Here is a 17,463-nt window from a genome sequence, read left to right on the forward strand (position 1 = left end):
TGAACCAATCAGATCTTAGATCAGGTGAGAGCCAGGCGTTTCCCGTCATCCTCTAGGTTTTGCAGCCGAGGGTGAGCAACTGCAGCGCCTTGCTCCAAAATCTGCGGCCGCCTTGATCTCACAAGGTTATCGTTGCCTACGTATGCATGACGTCAGAGCAAGTCGGCGTCAAGTCAGACACAAATCTAACCGCATGCACTGCTCGCCGATCACCGCTGGTCTAATCTGCGCAGAACTGGCTCATCTCGAACACAGCCAATGGCTCGAATACAGCAAAGCGGAGTTGGTGATGTACTGCGTTGTATGCCGGAAGTATGCGACGACAAAATCGAGTTTTGTTGAGGGAACAAACAAATTCAAACTTGAATACGTTATTATGTTTGTGAATGTGTACAAAATAAAGGTTTATTACATTTAAAACGGTTCAGTTGTTATTTTGACTCGTTTTGGCAGCTGACCAGCGGGGCCGGTAGATTCTTGGCGGGACCGGTAATTATTCAGAGTTACCGGCCCGGCTGGCCGGTTGGTTTTGAAGTTAATGTCCACCCCTGATGATGTGGACAAAATACTCATTTGTCTAATAATTCTGCACTCCCTGTAATGTTGAGCACATTTTTCAGCTACTTTTTCTTTTGTAAACCCCAAAGTTTGTGTGGAAAGTTGCTTAAGCAGTTTTCCGACACCGTTTGTGTGCAAGCAAGCTTTATAAATGAAACCCCTGGTCTTTAGGGCCTTACATGGACAAGCACCATCATACATTGGTGATCTTCTCAGTCCCTACACCCCCAGCAGGTCCCTGAGGTCCAGTGATCAAAGCCTACTGGTTGTGCAGCACCAGGCTAAAGATCAAAGGTGACAGATCATTTGCTGCTGTGGCCCCCAGACTCTGGACCTCTCTCCCCCTGAGCCTGAGATCAGTGGACTCAGTGGTCTCCTTTAAAAAGCAGCTGAAGACTCACTTGTTCAAGCTGGCTTTTGTATGACCTTCTTCACCTCTCTCTCTTTATTCTGCTCTCCCCACCTATTCCACCTTCCCCAGGATCCACTGATTTCCCTCTTTCCTATTCACTCTAACATTTTTTTATCACAATTGTCTATTTTTTTGCTCATTTTGAATATATTTTTAACCATTTTCCAAATTCTTTTTTATATTTTTACATTTTTTGTTTTTGTGATTTTTACCTTGAGAGGCGCTATAGAAAAGATATTTTCTTCTTTCTTCTTCTTCGTGATTCTCTGACTGACATTATTCAGAAAGGAACACCAAGCAACAAGGCTTGAAACTGATTGGACAAGACAAACCAGTAGACCAAAGTGGTAGATCCGAATGGCCTGAGGTTAGAAGTATATATATATATATATATATATATATATATAAAATCTTTCTCCTGTGGTGGTACATTGCCCTCATTAACAAACCACCCATGATGTTGATGTAGCAGGAGTGGCTACCATGTGACGTGTTATCACAGCCTTGCTCAGAACAAGAGTTTCTCTGCTGCCGATTTTTACATTTCTAATTTACATAGAAAGCAGGTCAAACATGGCTTAGACTTTTCGGTATGCTACAGTTGACCACCCAAGATGTCTTTATTCAACTACAAGGAACATATTACTTTACATTCTACTTTTGGCTTGATTTTATCACAACAATTAGAAACAATTTCTATGTTTTCATTGAATCTAGAACAAGAACAAGTCAATTTCCCCAGAACCAGGACAGTCAGAACTTGAATACATCATTTGCAGGTTTACTGATTTGTTTGGGTCTAATTCCATGCTGTCGTTCTTTTTCAAAAAACACAGAAACTGTTTCGTTACCGGTTTTTTCGCTACGTTTCGTCTGCGGCTGCAGACTTCCTCAGGCTGACGCTGATGGTCAATCATCATCAGCGTCAGCCTGAGGAAGTCTGCAGCCGCAGACGAAACGTAGCGAAAAACAGGTAACGAAACCGTTTGTTTTAAAAAAGAACGACAGCATGGAATTAGAAACAAGACACAGCAAGAACAGACCTAAGATGTTTGGGTCAAAGTTTTCACTACAAGTTGATTTGTTGGAACAGCAAATGGGGTTGACCTTTTACAGTAAAGCTAAAGCCTCTCCTGGCCAGATGTATGCTGGTTGCCATGATAATGTTGGTGGGCGGAGTGACACTGCCATCTGACTGGTTGCATCTCAGATCCCAGGTCTGCTGAAGAATTCATCCAGAACTTGCTCAACCTGGTCTTCACTGTAGTCTCTCACCACAAAACGCTCACCATCTGCAGCTCCTCGAATCATGGCCGACAGCGCTGCAAACATGCAGAGGAAGTTAGTGGGCCAACAGCCAATTAGAAAGGAGATGCTGGCATTTAGGATGTCTCTCACTGCGTCTTGACGATGGCCTGAACAGACACAAAATCTTCTTTTTCATGTCAACGGCTCGACCCAGCTCGTAGCCAACCCCCAGAGATGGCTGCGTGACCTCGGCAACGATTACTGATATAAACAAAGGTCAAAGGTCACAGTCTGCAGACAATTCTCACATTACCTGATTTGTGAATAATCAGCTCACCGTCAGATTGTTGCAGCCAGTCCACATCTCGGTCATGGATGGCTCGGTCTCCCTCCACGGTCCCGTCCTCTCCTGTCCAATAATATACTGATAAATGACCCGCACTTTTGTACCCCCATTCAGAGTCGAGTATCAGTGAGCAATATGGAAAACAATCATATCACGATTCTATCTATCTATCTAATCCCAGTTAAGCGCTAGAGATACAGTACAGGCCAAAAGTTTGGACACACCTTCTCATTCAATGTGTTTCCTTTATTTTCATGACCATGACCATTTATAAAGGGGCCAACAAGAGCTAAACACCTCTGGGAACTCCTTCAAGACTGGCGGAAAACCATTTCAGGTGACTACCTCTGGAAGCTCATCAAGAGAATGCCAGAGTGTTCAAAGCAGTAATGTTATGGAAATTTTATATTTGATTATTTTAATCCTATTAACAAATGTATTACCTTATGCCTGAAGCATTCTCTCTCTCTCACACACACACACACACACACGTGCACACACACCTGTTCTTTCCTTATCTCATGTTATAAAATAAACTTGCAAGAGGAACTCGGGGCATTTGCCTCGTGCTTTTGCCACAGATTGCAATCTGGTGACTTTGTCTGCTAATTTGGTCTGTCTCCCTTTTCTCTTCGACTGCAGGAAATGGGTTTATTGATAAATATATTGATAAAATCCCTAACAAGAAATCAGAGCAAAGGGTGGCTATTATGAATAAATTAGAATATAAAACGTGTTTTCAGTTATTTCACTTTTTTGGTTAAGTACATAAGTCCTCATGCGTTCATTCATAGTTTTGATGCCTTCAGTGATAATTTCCCATTGTAAATAGTCATGAAAATAAAGACAACACATTGAATGAGAGGTTGTGTCCAAATTTTGGCCTGTACTGTACACAACTCAAATGTCCCACAGTCCCTTTTAACAATCCATCCATTTTCTTCTGCTTATCCGGAGTCAGGCTGCGAGGGCAACCGCCTAAGTTGAAAGGACTCAACTTCCCTCTCCCTAGCCACTTGGGCCAGCTCCTCCGAGGGTCTCCTAAGGCAGTTCTTGACCAGGCAAGAGATATAGTCCCTCCAGAGTGTCCTAGGCCTTCCTTTAGATCTTCTCTCAGTTGGATGTGCCTGGAAATTCTCACCAGGGAGGTGTCCAGGAGGCATCTTAATCAGATGCACCTCAACTGCCTCCTCCCGATGTGGAGGAGCAGGTCTACTCCAAGCCCCTCCTGGATGACCAAGCTTCTCACCCTACCTCTAAGAGAGAGCCCAGCCACCCTGCAGAGAAAACTCATTTTGGCCGCTTGTACTGGCGATCTCATTCTTCTGGTCACTAACCAAAGCTTGTGACCATAGGTGAGAGCAGGAATGTAGATTAACCGATAAATCCAGAGCTTCGTCTTCCGGCTCAGCTCTCTCTTTACCACAACATACTGGTACAACGCCCATATCACTGCAGACGGAGCACTCACTCGTGAACAAGACCCCAAAATACTTAAATTCCTCCACTTGGGGCAGGACCTCATTCCTGACTCAGAGAAGGCTTTCTACCCTTTTCCGATTCAAGGCCATACGGTCTCGGATTTAGAGGAGCTGATTCTCATCTCAGCTAATTCATACTCAGCTGTACGGCTGCTCAATTAATCGACTTTTAATCACGATTACGATCTGAGTTTTGAAGGATTATAAAAACAAAACTAGCAGATTATTTGCTCCTCCCACTTGCGCTGCCCTGAGTTGCAAATGAAGCGCTCCTCCCTACAGTGTTGCCAACTTAGCGACTTTGATGCTATTTCTAACAGCTTCTCAGACCCCCTTCTTGACTTTTTAAATCTTAAAAGTACCTAGCAAACACCTCAGAAACATCTCTGGTAACCCTTAGCTACTTTCTGGATAACCGTCGTCGAGATTTCCTGCAGGTTAGCTAAACACTCCGCCTGCGCTCCGGACCGTCATTCAGGACATTAGGAAAGGGAATGATGTAGTGATGTGTCAGTCGCTAAAAAAACGGCTCTCGGAGCCGGCTCCCTGTTGGATTAACCAGAGTGAGTGACACACACACCGCACCTGCGGACTCCTGAACCACTAAAAACAGCTAAATGTGCGCGTGCGGCGTGCTAAACACACATGCAGCTTGCCCCGATTGCTGTGAGACCAGTTTGGGGGTGGGGGGTGCAGCTGTGGTTGGGACATTTATTACATTAACTGATGGACTTGTAAATAAATAGTTTATAAATAAGGTAGAATAAGTTCCTCACGCTGATAAATAATAACTAATCTCTCTGAGGACACGGTGCTAGTGCACTCTCCTACAGCACCTTGACACAACTTCAGTAAATGTTATGAAACATTTTGTGAACATCAATTTATTTGCATTTATTTGTTATAAATGCCACTGTATAATTCTTGCTGTCAGTATTTGCAAGATATTGGTATTTGGGTCTGTACTGGTTAGACTTAAATGAGTTAAACCAAGGTCTATAGCCTTTGGGTCATAAACTATGAGCTATAAGTATATTGGTCTTTTTATCCTGGGAATCAGGAGTTATTTAGTGATCATCTTGTTTCTTATTTATTTTTGTCCTGATTGTGCCCTGAGCAATTTTATGGCTGAACAAAAACAAATAAAATCAACATAAATTGAAAAATCGTCCCAAATAATCGAGATCTCAATTTCAGTCGTAATAATCGTGATTATTATTTTTGCCATAATCGAGCAGCCCCATCTTGTATTCTGGTTCCTCATATGTATTTGTTGTTATGTCCATATGCTTGTGTTGTGGTTTACTTGTATTTCATTTATGTGATGCTATAGGAGATTTAACTTGATTCTACATCCCTCTTCCAACTTTCACTGTTTAGTAAAATTTTCCAGTTCTCCCAGCTCCTTTATTATCTTAGCCTGTGACCCTTCTTCTTCTCTGATCCATACACTCCCGTTCCTTGTCCATGGAGCTACAATTTTTTTCTGCTTTTTTAGCATCCGTGCCTCTCTAGCCATTGTCCCATTTTTTTGGTTACATGTTCATTTATATACACATTGGTGCCTCTTAGCTTGTTTGCTTGTAACAGAACGCTGTTTCTTTGTTTTCTGCTGGTGAACCTTCCAATAATAGTTGGTTTAGCTTTCTCAATTTTTTAGGCAGTGCATGACATATTGAAATAGCATCTCTTTGAATAGTTATGTTCTTGCTGTGCAGAAAAGTAACAACTTGCTGCTCTAGTGTCTCAAGTTCTTTGTCTGAAGCCTCTTCTGCTGAGTCATGATTTGCTACTGCTTTTGCGTAGCTTCTGTTTCGGGTTTCTAGTCCCATTATCACCAAATCCTCTCGTCTTGTATATTGTTCAAGTTCATCAACTCTTTGCTCTAAGGCCGAAATCTTCTTATCTTTTTCAGTTAACAGTATTTTAAGCTCTTTCTCCTCCTCCATCAGTCTCAGTAACCGATCCTGCTCTGATGTTACTTTTGACAGTTCACCTGACATAAAGTTCAGAGGTCGTTTGATCTCCTCCAGGTCTTCTGTTGCCATTTCTTTACCTCGTCCACCGGCTCTTCCTGCTGGCATCTCTTCCACTCATCTGCAACCGTCGTCCTCTGGTCCCGGGCTCACCGCGACGCGATGAATGTTGTTGGGCCCGGCTTAGCAGCACCCCTCCGGAGTCGGTGTAGCTAGGCCCAGTTGGCGGAACTATGCCGGGTTCTGCGCCGGGCTCGGTACCACTGGGCCGGGCTGACAGAACCACGTCAGGCTCGGTGCCGCTGGCCTGGGCCGGCGTAACCACGCCGGGTTCGGCACTGCCGGGCCAGGCGGATGGAACCACGCCGGGCCCGGTGCCGCTAGGTCGGGCCAATGAGACCACGCCGAGTTCGGCGCTCCTTGCTGCACCTCCGACATTATCGAAGTGTACCGTTTTTGGTTCTGCAGTTCAGCCAGTTGGTGGCGTTGTTGTTCTGTGGTTAATCTTGCCCAATCAAACAGCCTACCAGAATTACATTCTCCCTTCTCTTGTCAAATGTCAGAGTGTGAGGCTTAAATTTATGTCCTGGAATTGTAGAGGTTTACAGAAAATTAAAAAGATTAAACAAGCCATGAATACGTTAAGATACTCGGGTTCAAATATCATATTTTACAGGAGGCTCATACTGTTAGAGAACATCATATTAAAATAAGTAGAAGATGGCAGGGGACTGTTTATACAGCCTCACTTCATTCACAGGCACACGGAGTTGTGACCCTTATCCATAGCTCAGTTCCTTTTCAAGTGTCAAATACGACTGAAGATAAACGTGGCAGATATTTAATCTTACAGGGCTCATTGCTTGACGTTAGTCTGAATCTAGTAAATGTTTATGGTCCGAATGTGGACGACCCAACCTTCTTCACTGACCTCTTCTGGACTCTTTCCTCCCTCCCAGGCGCATGTGTAATTGCAGGGGACTGGAACTGCACATTGGACCCAGCCAGGGACCGTTCCACAGGGGTTGACCAAACACACACTATTAACTATTAAACACTTTTTAAAGGAGCTCAGTTTGATCCATGTGTGGAGGCACTTTAAGCAGGACGAAACCGCATATTCCTGTTATTCTGGAGTATATAAAACTTTTTCTAGAATTGATTATTTTCTGGACTCAGCTACACTAATCTCTAAAATAGATGACTGTTTTTATGACATTATACTGCCATCTGATCACGGACCATGCGGATTTACGTATATAGATAAAGCTCATGTAAGAGATCCACCCAGGTGGAGTCTAAATCCAAAATGGTTATTAGATGATGACTTTGTAAAATAAATTGGGGAGGTAATAGATTATTTTAAAGATAACACAACCGAAATGCTGTTTCAGCAAAGGTTGGCTGGATCAGCATACGTGGGTGGAATATAGGGTGAGCAAAGGTGCTACGTTTTGCTTTAGCTGTCTGCATTTTCTAAAGGGAGGCTATGGATTTCACTTGGAGCCCGCATTTACAACACTTGGCTTCAGTAACTGGCGAAAAGCAGCTGCATCTTTGAAAAATCATCACGAAAGCGCTGGATACAAATTTTCAATGGAGGCATGGAGTGAGTTTAAATGAACTAATTTAGTTTCCCTAACCCGAAGGTACATGATGGGTGTGGTGGAAAGTGCGCCACACAGCGCGGTCACAGTGAGGATGAGGGTTCAGCAAACAAAGATCATTTTCCTGAGATGTTGGATGTTATTGGAAAGTTTGATTCAACAGTCCAAAAGAAATTGGCCACTAATCCATCTAATGGGAAGTATGTTCATCATTCAATTCAATTCAATTCAAAAACACTTTATTAATCCCAGAGGGAAATTGATTGCTGTAGTAGCTCAGAATAAAAAGAATAATCAAGTCATCAAAGAGTTGTTGTATATTACAATGGCTGTTGGCAGGAAGGATCTTCAGTAGCGGTCAGTGTTGCAGCCAAACTGAAGAAGCCTCTGACTGAAGACACTCTTCCGTTGTCGGACAGTCTTGTGAAGAGAATGCTCAGGGTTGTCCATCATTTTCTTGATTCTCTGGAGAATCCTTCTTTGCATCATCTCCTCCAGTGGTTCCACAGTCGTCCCCAGAACAGAACCAGCCTTTTTTATCAGGCTGTTGAGCCTTTTCAGGTCCCTGCTTCTGATGCTACTACCCCAACAGATGATGGCTGAAGAGATTACACTCTCAACAACAGACTTGTAGAAGATCTGCAGCATCTTGCTACAGACATTGAAGGACCTAAGCGTCCTCAAGAAGTGCAGTCTGCTGTGTCCCTTCTTGTAAACGGCTTCGCTGTTCTTTCTCCAGTCCAGTCTGTTGTCCAGGTGAACTCCAAGGTATTTGTATTCCTCAACCACCTCCACTTCTTCTCCCATGAAATACAGAACGAGATTTTTAACATAATGGCTGACATGATAAAACAAATCAGCGACGAGGTGAAGGAAGCTGAATATTTAGCCATATTGGTGGATGAAAGTAAGGACATCAGCAAAAAAATAACTCATTTCAGTTCTAGTGCATTATTTGCAGCCAGAGTCAGGGAGAGCGGAGGAGGAATTTCTGCATTTCACCCCAGCAGATGGATTGGACGCAGACTCGCAGCATCAAGCTGACACTCAGCTATTGACATGAACTGTTGCGTCGGCCAGTGTTATGATGGCGTCGGCCAGTGTTATGATGGCGCCACGGTTACGTATGGATGCAACAACAGAGTGCAGGAAAAGTTTAAAAAAGAAGTGCCACAAGCAGTTTATATGCATTGCAATGCTCACAGCCTGGATCTTGTGTTAGTCGACTGTGCGCATAATGTTGTTGCTGCAGCAGATTTTTTTGAGACACTGCAAATGCCTTCACAGGTTTTTTCCAGGATCAGTGGTCCATATGATCTTTTCTGAAAAAAGCAGGATGAGCTCATATCAGCAGGGCAGCGCATAGAGCTCAAGAGACTAAGGCCCTGTCCACACGTAGCCGGGGATCTGCCAAAACGTAGATATTTTTCTACGTTTTGGTCTGTCATCCACACAAAAACAGAGTTTTTTCACACGAAAACGGATCTTTTTTAAAACTCCGGCCAAAGTGAAGATCTGCGTTTTCTCCGTTTTGGGTGTCTGCGTGTGAACAGACAAAACCGGAGTTTTAAGGTCCGCAACGTCACTTTCCACGACGAAAAAATGCTGACATCACGTGTGCGACCTGTGTTTACACTAGCCGACAGCATGGATGCCCTCAGAGCTGCGCTCGCTTTATCAATTGTCCAAGCGCTTTCTGCTTGTTTGTTTTTGCAAGCGGATTTACTGCTCCTTGCGGAAGACCGCAGACGAAGGACGAGGTTAAGAACGGGGGAAGTACTGCCACCTACAGGTCTGGCATGTCCGGGTACGTGTGGACAGTTTTATTTTAAAACGCGGTGGTGTGGATGCAAGTTTTTGGAGGGGCGGATATTCGTTTTTAAAAAACCCGGCTACGTGTGGACTAGGCCTGAGTGACACTCGCTGGGCATGCCAGGATGATTCACTATGCGCTGTCAAAAAAAAAAACACTCCCATGGCTACACTGTGTGAAATTGTTCAGCAGAAAAACGCGAAACGGAGAACAGAGGCTACAGCTGTCAGTGCACTTATAGATGAGAAGTTTGTTCTGCATCTTTAGAACAACTAAATTCATGTCTGATCAGCTACAGTCTCCCAATTTGGATCTTGTGGCAGCAGACGACCTGACTCGTGCTGTAATCTCTGCAATATCAGAAAAGAGCACAGAAGAAAAATGGGAAATGCTCCGAAAGCAAGCTGAGGAGCTGTGCATGAAGACGGGAGTAGCAACACAGACTGCACAACGGGAGAAAAGGCAAACTCAAACAGCCAAATACCTGGAGGGTTTTATTGTGGATGCCCAAATAGAAGGAGCTGGTTTTTGCAGCATGGATGACCTGAAAACACAGTCCTTCTATCCTGTTATAGACAGAATGTTGGCGGAGTTTCAGCAGCGTTTTTCATCAGAAACAAACAATGCACTGCAAGGTTTGCCAGCATTAAGCCCCAAACATTCATTCTTCCTCGACAAACAATGCGTTCTGCCTGTGGCCCATCACTATGGAGTCAGTGAGGAGAACTTGGCAGCAGAGCTCCACTGGGTTTGCTGCAGAAGAAGAGCAGGGGCATCTACCTCTTACGTGGCCTCACAAAGATGCATTTCAGGACTTGTTTAAACTGATATCCATTTCTTTGACCCTTCCTGTCACATCAGAGAGCTGTGAGCGTAGTTTTTCATGTTTGCGACGTCTAAAAACTACCTGAGGAACAGCAGTGGGGACAATCGAACAAGTGATCTATTAACCCATTAAGAACATGGACACTGGACAGCAGCACAATTAGTGACACCTTTGCCCTCGACCACAACAGGAGGATTGTCCCGTTATGAAGACGTGATGGTAAATTAAACATTTTCCTTCTGACAAAGTTTGTTTTCATATACGTTTGTTTTCATCTGGGGAACACAGCTGATTCCTTGCGACACTACAGACGGTTTTCTGTGTGGCCGTGTGTGTTTATGATGTATATTAATGATTGTTTCAGACGTTGAGGTTTTGTGCACGCATGTGTGTCTTCTAATGTTGAAAGTGTTTTAGAGAACAATACGCATGACCACTTCCTTCATAGCACCAGCAGAAAAACCTTTCTGGAGCTGCCACATGACCCAGGAAAGGAAAGGTTAGGCTCCCTATAAGCGATAACGAGTGGTGCTTTGTCCAGGATTATTATGACAGGAGTTTTCATTTCCGGGCCCAGAGGGTCTGTATCCAGCAGGTAACTGTAGTTTGTAGTTCAACACACGTGATTTCAATCAGCAGGTGATTAACACATTTCTGCAGAGCCTGATGAGCTTCTGCAGGTGATTCAACCACTTGTGGCAATACGGGAGTGGTGTGTCGGAGCATAAAAACACTAAAACGTGCTGGACACCGGTGTTCTGGCGGCTCTCCCTTCTTTTGTTGTCATTCAATTCTAGACATTACGGTAACTTAAACTATGCGCGATTATCAGGAAGCTTGTGTGCGTGTGTTTAATTGTCACCTGTATCGCTCAGCTCCGGGTCGCTCACGTGCTCGGTTAGTACGCTCCCGTAGTCCTTCAGCTTGTGCGTGATCTTCTGGTACACGTGCACGTCCTCTCTGCCACCGCGGATGCTACCACAGAAATAAATCTTCATCCTGCCTCCTCTCGTCCCAGCAGCTGGTTTCAGCTACTTCCGGCTGCTTCCCGCCAAATAAATCCGAGGGCTTTAGTGTCCTGCGCACAGACTCGCAGGTGAACGTTGGCTGTCAGGCGATTTCTTTGTACAACTAGATTTACGTTACACTCCGTGTTTTCTCGCATTCTTGTGTTTTTGATGTTAGATTCAAACTGTTAAAGGTGTTTTACACAAACACACAGACAGTGTAACTGGTTCTTGTGAAACTCCGTGTGCAAGTCACCTGACAGACCAAACCCAGGGTTGTCCGACATGAAAAGTTCCCCCAACAAAGTCAACTTCAAAGTGAATCCATCTCAGAGAATCACGGTAAGATAATCAACCTACAAAGGTATTATTAAAATACAGTTTTTGTACATATAGAAATATTGAGCAAAGCCAAAAATATAGAGATGCAAAATTACATTTTAAATTTTTATCCAACCCTAAAATTAGTCATTTAAATTTTAACCCACTGACAAATTTTATTTTAATAATGATCAAAATAAAGTTATTCAAAAGAGTTTCATTAGGTCTTGAGTACATTGCTCATAATTAATGATTCAGCTTATTTGTGCATATGTAATGACTAAACATAATGTTGGTAAAATGCTTTATTAAAAATGCTATTATACATGTTGTACAAGTTTGTATTCATTTTTTCACAAATACCACTTTTTTATCTACCTTGTTTGACCATACAGTTTTATTGAAATTTTCTTTTTAATTAGTTGCTATTAGTAAGGCTATAGAAGCCAGATAAACGGGTTATAGATGCATGTACTGTCTTCACATAAAATTATAGAGTAACGATTGTAAAATGAATTCTACTGAACATAATAGATCATCATTGAAAGCATAAACAGCTACATGTTTTCTTCAAGGTAAGCTGGAGCAGAATTCTAGCTTTCAATAAACACTTTAAAATGGATGTTACAACTCCAGTTTAGGGTTCTTGTAGGACTTAAAGTTATTAAATATGCTTATTTTAGAGCAGTGTGTTGCATTACTGCATCAAATGTATTGCTATAGTATATTATAGTAATGTATGTGGTCTAAATGTGTTCTGCAATGTGTTAGGACGGTCGTGTTCCTGTAATGTAGAACAGTCACGGGTGTTTGTCTTCTTACAAATGCTCGGAAAAATATAAATAGGCTACTTTGTGAAGGAGTTAGGACGTAATATATAATATTATTCAATAATTACCACAAATCGCCAGGGGAAATGTGATTATATAAAATTTGTATGATTTGTCCCACCATACGCCGTTCAAACTGACTTACGGCGCTGTGGGATGTTTGGAACTGAGAGCTCCATGAACCACGTGACCGCGAGTCGGCGAGTTCAGAGTGTCGTAACTCTCTCTTTCTACAGCTCTGACAGAAACTTGCCCTCCTCTCCCAATGATTGGACAGGAATTCGAGAAACATGATTGGTAGCTAAAACTCGTGCTCTCATTGTGTTGGAAAGAGTTGTTTCCAGAAAATGTGAAGGTAGAGTGCAGAATTTTCAGTTTAGAGTGGTGAGAGACATTTTTTTAAATTCAAATATTCTCAAAGAAATGAACCGTACGACCACAATGTTTGGAGTACATTCATTATTTATAGCTCAAAATGAAGGTATATCCGTTAGCTGCAAGCCAGCGTGTGTCTCATTTCAATCGGACTTACAGTTTTCTCAGGACAATGCCAGAAATGGAGCAAAGGAGGGTCATTGCTCCTATCTCTGCCCATTATAATTTTTGTGATTTTTTCTGAAAATCTCAAGCCGTACCTCAACTTCAACCTGTGATTTTAGAAAAACTGTAATAGATATCAAAAATATTTTTTAACCAGTAATAGCTGAAAGTCTTGTGAGTTTGTTGAAACCTGAATGAAGTCTCTAGGTTAAAGTTAACCTATAAGAGTAAAAGTTCAAAAAAGTGATAGGATTTAGCTGAAAATTGAGCAATCCCATTCATTTCAATGGGACCAAAAATCGCAGAAAAGCTGAATATCTCAAAAAGTATAAAATATTTTATTACCAAAAGTCATTGCCGGCATAAGCTGAACGAGCTGAACGTTTTGATACCAAAATTTTGTAAATAGTTGTAGAATTGTGGAAGTAGTTAAATGCCAACAAATGTACGGAAGCAGAATAATAAACCGACTAATAACTATAGAGAGAAACAGGATCACTATAGTTTGAATGCTTTACAGCATTCGAACAATTATTCCTCTGTCTGGATGAAGAACGAGGCTCTGTCATTTCCTTCTATTCTCATTTATCTAGTATCGATTAACAGGGTCTGCCTGTGGACGCGTGTGAGCCTTAATTGCCTATAAAGGATTGAATCCATAGATATATATATATATTAGCTAGATCCCTTACCCACGCTGTTCGTCAATTGACCCTGAAGTCCGTACGCGGGGGGGCCATTTTACTTCGGACACCTGCCCCCTCCAACACTGGTGTTTAGTGGTGCATGCACTACTTAAACAACTCTTAACTTTCTCAATATTCAACCGATTTTCACAAGGTTTGAATTTTTTATTAACATTAGAGAAGTGGCTATTAAATAAATCAGTTTTAGCAGGAAACTCCCCTTATTTCACTCCATTTTCCAGCCGTTTTCCCCTATCCTTTCAATTTCCCATAGACTTACCGTTTTAATGTCAACAAGATTTGTTTCTGATGAACTAGCTGTAGTTTGTAAACCGAGGTCATCTTAAATATGCGTTTTAAGATACCTTATAACTTACCATATCAACTTATAAATAAAAACTCAATACCTGATTTAATTTACAGAAAATAGTAAAAAAAAAAATACACAGAAGCAGCAAACAAAATTTAAGGTTAACACCCAGTCCAAGAAACAAAAAAGCAAATCTCTAGAACCTCAAAGAAAATATTTTATAAAACGACAAATGAAGATACACAGAATAGATTTTCTTTACTTTGACTTTAATATTTGCAAGTAATATGAAACTAATATATACTTGCTTTGGCAAGTTATTTTAATAATTTATGTTTATTCTATCTATCCCCATATATACGCTGGTAAGTGAGAAGGGCAACCTTGTAATCAATTCTAGATGAAACAGGGAGCCAGTGAAGAGATTTAAGAATGGGCGTAATATGGTTATATTTGCGTCCTCTCATCAGGATCCTAGCAGCACAGTTCTGAATATACTGCAGCTTTTGAAGGATTTTTCCAGTAGTCCCAATGAGAAGTGCATGGCAGAAATCCAGCCTGGAGGAGACAAACGCATGGACCAACTTTGCCGCATCAGCAAACGTTAGTGCTGGATTCAGTTTTGCTATATTCCTGAGGTGGAAAAAAGACGTTTTACACAGTTACTTGACATGGGCCTCATACGTCAAACTCGAGTCCATTTTAACCCCAAGGTTTATAACAGATGTTGACAGTGGGATATCCTGACCAGAAATGGTATACAGTTGATGTTAGATGACCTAACCTGGTGTGGGGTGCCTACTAAAATAGCTTCAGTCTTCGAGCTATTTAGCTGCAGGAAATTTTGCTTCATCCATGACTTTATCTCCTCCAAACAGATGGTCAAAGTGGATGATGGCGGAGTAGACGAGGAGGTGGAATTTATCCTGAGATAAAGCTGAGTATCATCAGCATAACAATGGAATAAAATACCATGCTGGCTGATGATATGGCCCAGGGGAAGCATATATAATACGAACAAAATCGGACCGAGCACGGAACCCTGAGGAACACCACAGGTGACATTGTGTATAGCAGATTTAGCCTCTCCCAGGGCAACATGCTCCATTTTTTCAGAAAGATAAGATGAGAACCATTTGTACAGAGAGTCCAACAGTGTGACATAATCTGTGAAGCAGAATGTTGTGATCAACAGTATCAAAGGCTGAGGACAGGTCCAACAGGATGAGAAGCGATGGGAGACCAGCATCAGCCGACATCGGCAGGTCATTCGTAACTCTAACCAGAGCTGTTTCCACGCTGTGGCAGGAGCGGAAGCCGGGCTGGAATTTCTCAAACAAATTATTTGCTTCTAGATGAGACTGAAGCTGTGCAGCAATTACTTTTTCCAGTATTTTAGAAAGAAATGGGAGGTTAGAAATGGGCCTGTAGTTTGCAAGTACTTCTGGATCTAAAGTTGATTTTTTTTAAAGTGGTCTAATGATGACAGATTTCAATGTAGCGGGAATATATCCGGTCTGGAGAGAGTGATTTATTATCCTGGTAATCAGGGGACGTAGGGAACAAATGTTGGGTTTAACCAAAACTGTTGGAAAAGGGTCCAGAGCACAATTTGATGGTTTCATCTTTCTGATAATGACCTCAACCTCTTGCTGTGTAACTGTAGAGAAACAGCTAAAGGGTTGAAAGTTCCCTGGCTGTGGGTCATCCAACAAGACAGGAAGTGCAGAGGAACTCGATTAAGACGAGCAGATGGTACCCACTTTTTTCCTGAAGAAGGTAATGATGTTATTGCAGTTCCCCTCTGTAGCTTCCATATGAGATTGAAATTGTGGTTTCAACAGGCGAATAGGCGATTTATAGTAGAGAACAGTTGCTTTGAATTTCCAGAGCTATTGTTAATGACATTCGAGTAAAACTGTGATCTTGCGGCTCTCAGTGCTCTTGCACATGCCTTCTGATGTTCTCTGTAAGCTTGCTTATGAACAGTGAGCCCTGAAGCCAGTAGACGACGCTCGAGAACACGCCCAGTTGTCTTCATCTTCCTCAGCAAACATGTATAGCAGGGGACTGAACGTGAAAAACAGACGGTTCTGTATCTGACAGGGGCATGAACATCAAGGAGACTGCCGAGGGATTTGTTGTAGAAGTCAACTGACTCAGTGACTGAGGAACATTCAGCAGAGGAGAGATTCTGAAGATCTTTGTGTTGATCTTATTCAAGTTTCTGTAGCGTATCTGTCCCTTTGCATTTGTGGGTGAACAAGAGAGTGACAACTCCACTGAAATGACCTTGTGGTCAGACACCCCCAGATCATACGCAAAAAGGTTGCTAATGGGTACAGAGTTTGTAATAACCAGATCCAAGGTATGCCCTCTGGAATGTGTAGGAACATCAACATGCTGTCGGAGATTAAGGCAGTCCAGTAGTTGTAAAAACTCAGATGCCAAATGTAAATCTTCCGATGAAGTTCAATTATTAAAAACAATTGTAGTTATTTTTGTTCAGGCACAGAAGTGACTAGAAAAGGTGATGCTACGTCATGAAGAGGCCCTGTGTGGACAGTGTGTAAAGGTGTCGGTTTGTGGTTCGCGCCCGCTGCTCCAGAGAGAACAAGCCAAAAAAAAAAATCAATGCAGCGTGGGGCAAATAAAGTTGCCAAACAGAAAACGGAGTCCTGTCTGTTTTGGGAGTGCAACAACTGCGTAAGCAACTTTCCCCGCAAACTTTGGGATTTATGAAAGGAAACTTAGCGGAAAAATGTGCGCAACTGAGTTGATTAAGGACCTGGCTTACTCACATTTTGGACATGGAGAGCACCTGCAGTGCTGCTTGGAAGGATAAAATTATGAAAACCTGCAGGATTATCACTTGTACTGCTTCGTTTTCACACAGAATAAGACCCCCCACACGCACGCACACACACAGCCTGAAGCGCAGAATACAGAATGCAGAAAATCAGCAGGGGGACTGGTTGAGACAGAATGTCATGCGTCTGTAACAGTGTGTGTCCTGTCACTGTGACCCGATTGATCATGCGCCCTGGCTACTTGGACAAGAAAGATTTCTGTTGGGCTGACTGGTTAGTGCATGTAACTTTCATCTGAGTCTGGGGATTGAATCCTGATTGGATCTTTTTTTTTTAAATATCTGCCACAGATCTCTCTGAAGAACTCAGCATTGAGGGCTGCAGCAACGCTGTGTCACTCCGTGGATTTTCTCTTGTTTTGCAAAAGCACTTCCTTTCATTTCTCCACCTCACCCACAAGTACCTCAACTTCTGCTCGTGAAGTAGCGCTTCCTTGATCTGCGGCCGTGATCGAAATGCTGCAACGAACCAGCTTATGTATATGCATGAGATCCACAAGGCACTTTGCATCGACCATTTATGGCAGTAAGTGGGCGTGGCGAGGGTGGGACGTGACTAAAATGCAGCTGAGAAACATTCTCGTTAGTCTCTGATTTATGAAGCGGAGATTGCGTGCAGCTGTGCGTACTCCA

The 17,463-nt window shown here is 42.6% G+C and overlaps 1 protein-coding gene across 1 annotated transcript; it reads right to left on the reverse strand.

Annotated features, from left to right (window-relative positions):
• Positions 1-1,978: 1,978 nt before the first annotated feature.
• dnph1 (2'-deoxynucleoside 5'-phosphate N-hydrolase 1) lies at positions 1,979-11,324 on the reverse strand. The gene is made up of 4 exons (XM_015975833.3): positions 11,130-11,324; positions 2,556-2,627; positions 2,369-2,479; positions 1,979-2,292 (listed from the first exon to the last, which is right to left on the reverse strand). The coding sequence occupies exons 1-4, from the start codon at positions 11,263-11,265 to the stop codon at positions 2,177-2,179; spliced, it is 435 nt and encodes a 144-aa protein (XP_015831319.1). The 5' UTR covers positions 11,266-11,324; the 3' UTR covers positions 1,979-2,176.
• Between the last annotated feature and the right edge of the window lie 6,139 nt (positions 11,325-17,463).

Source organism: Nothobranchius furzeri, chromosome 12 (assembly GCF_043380555.1).
Source record: "Nothobranchius furzeri strain GRZ-AD chromosome 12, NfurGRZ-RIMD1, whole genome shotgun sequence".
Lineage (NCBI taxonomy): Eukaryota > Metazoa > Chordata > Actinopteri > Cyprinodontiformes > Nothobranchiidae > Nothobranchius > Nothobranchius furzeri.

Bases quoted from the DNA above. Each gene is read 5' to 3' on its own strand.
- dnph1 (XM_015975833.3), bottom strand. From the start codon at position 11,265: ATGAAGATTTATTTCTGTGGTAGCATCCGCGGTGGCAGAGAGGACGTG. The intron at 2,628-11,129 runs GTGACAATTAAA...ATTATTGGACAG, and splicing joins CCCGGAGCTGAGCGATACAG to GAGAGGACGGGACCGTGGAG. The intron at 2,293-2,368 runs GTGAGAGACATC...GCATGTTTGCAG, and splicing joins CAGGCCATCGTCAAGACGCA to CGCTGTCGGCCATGATTCGA.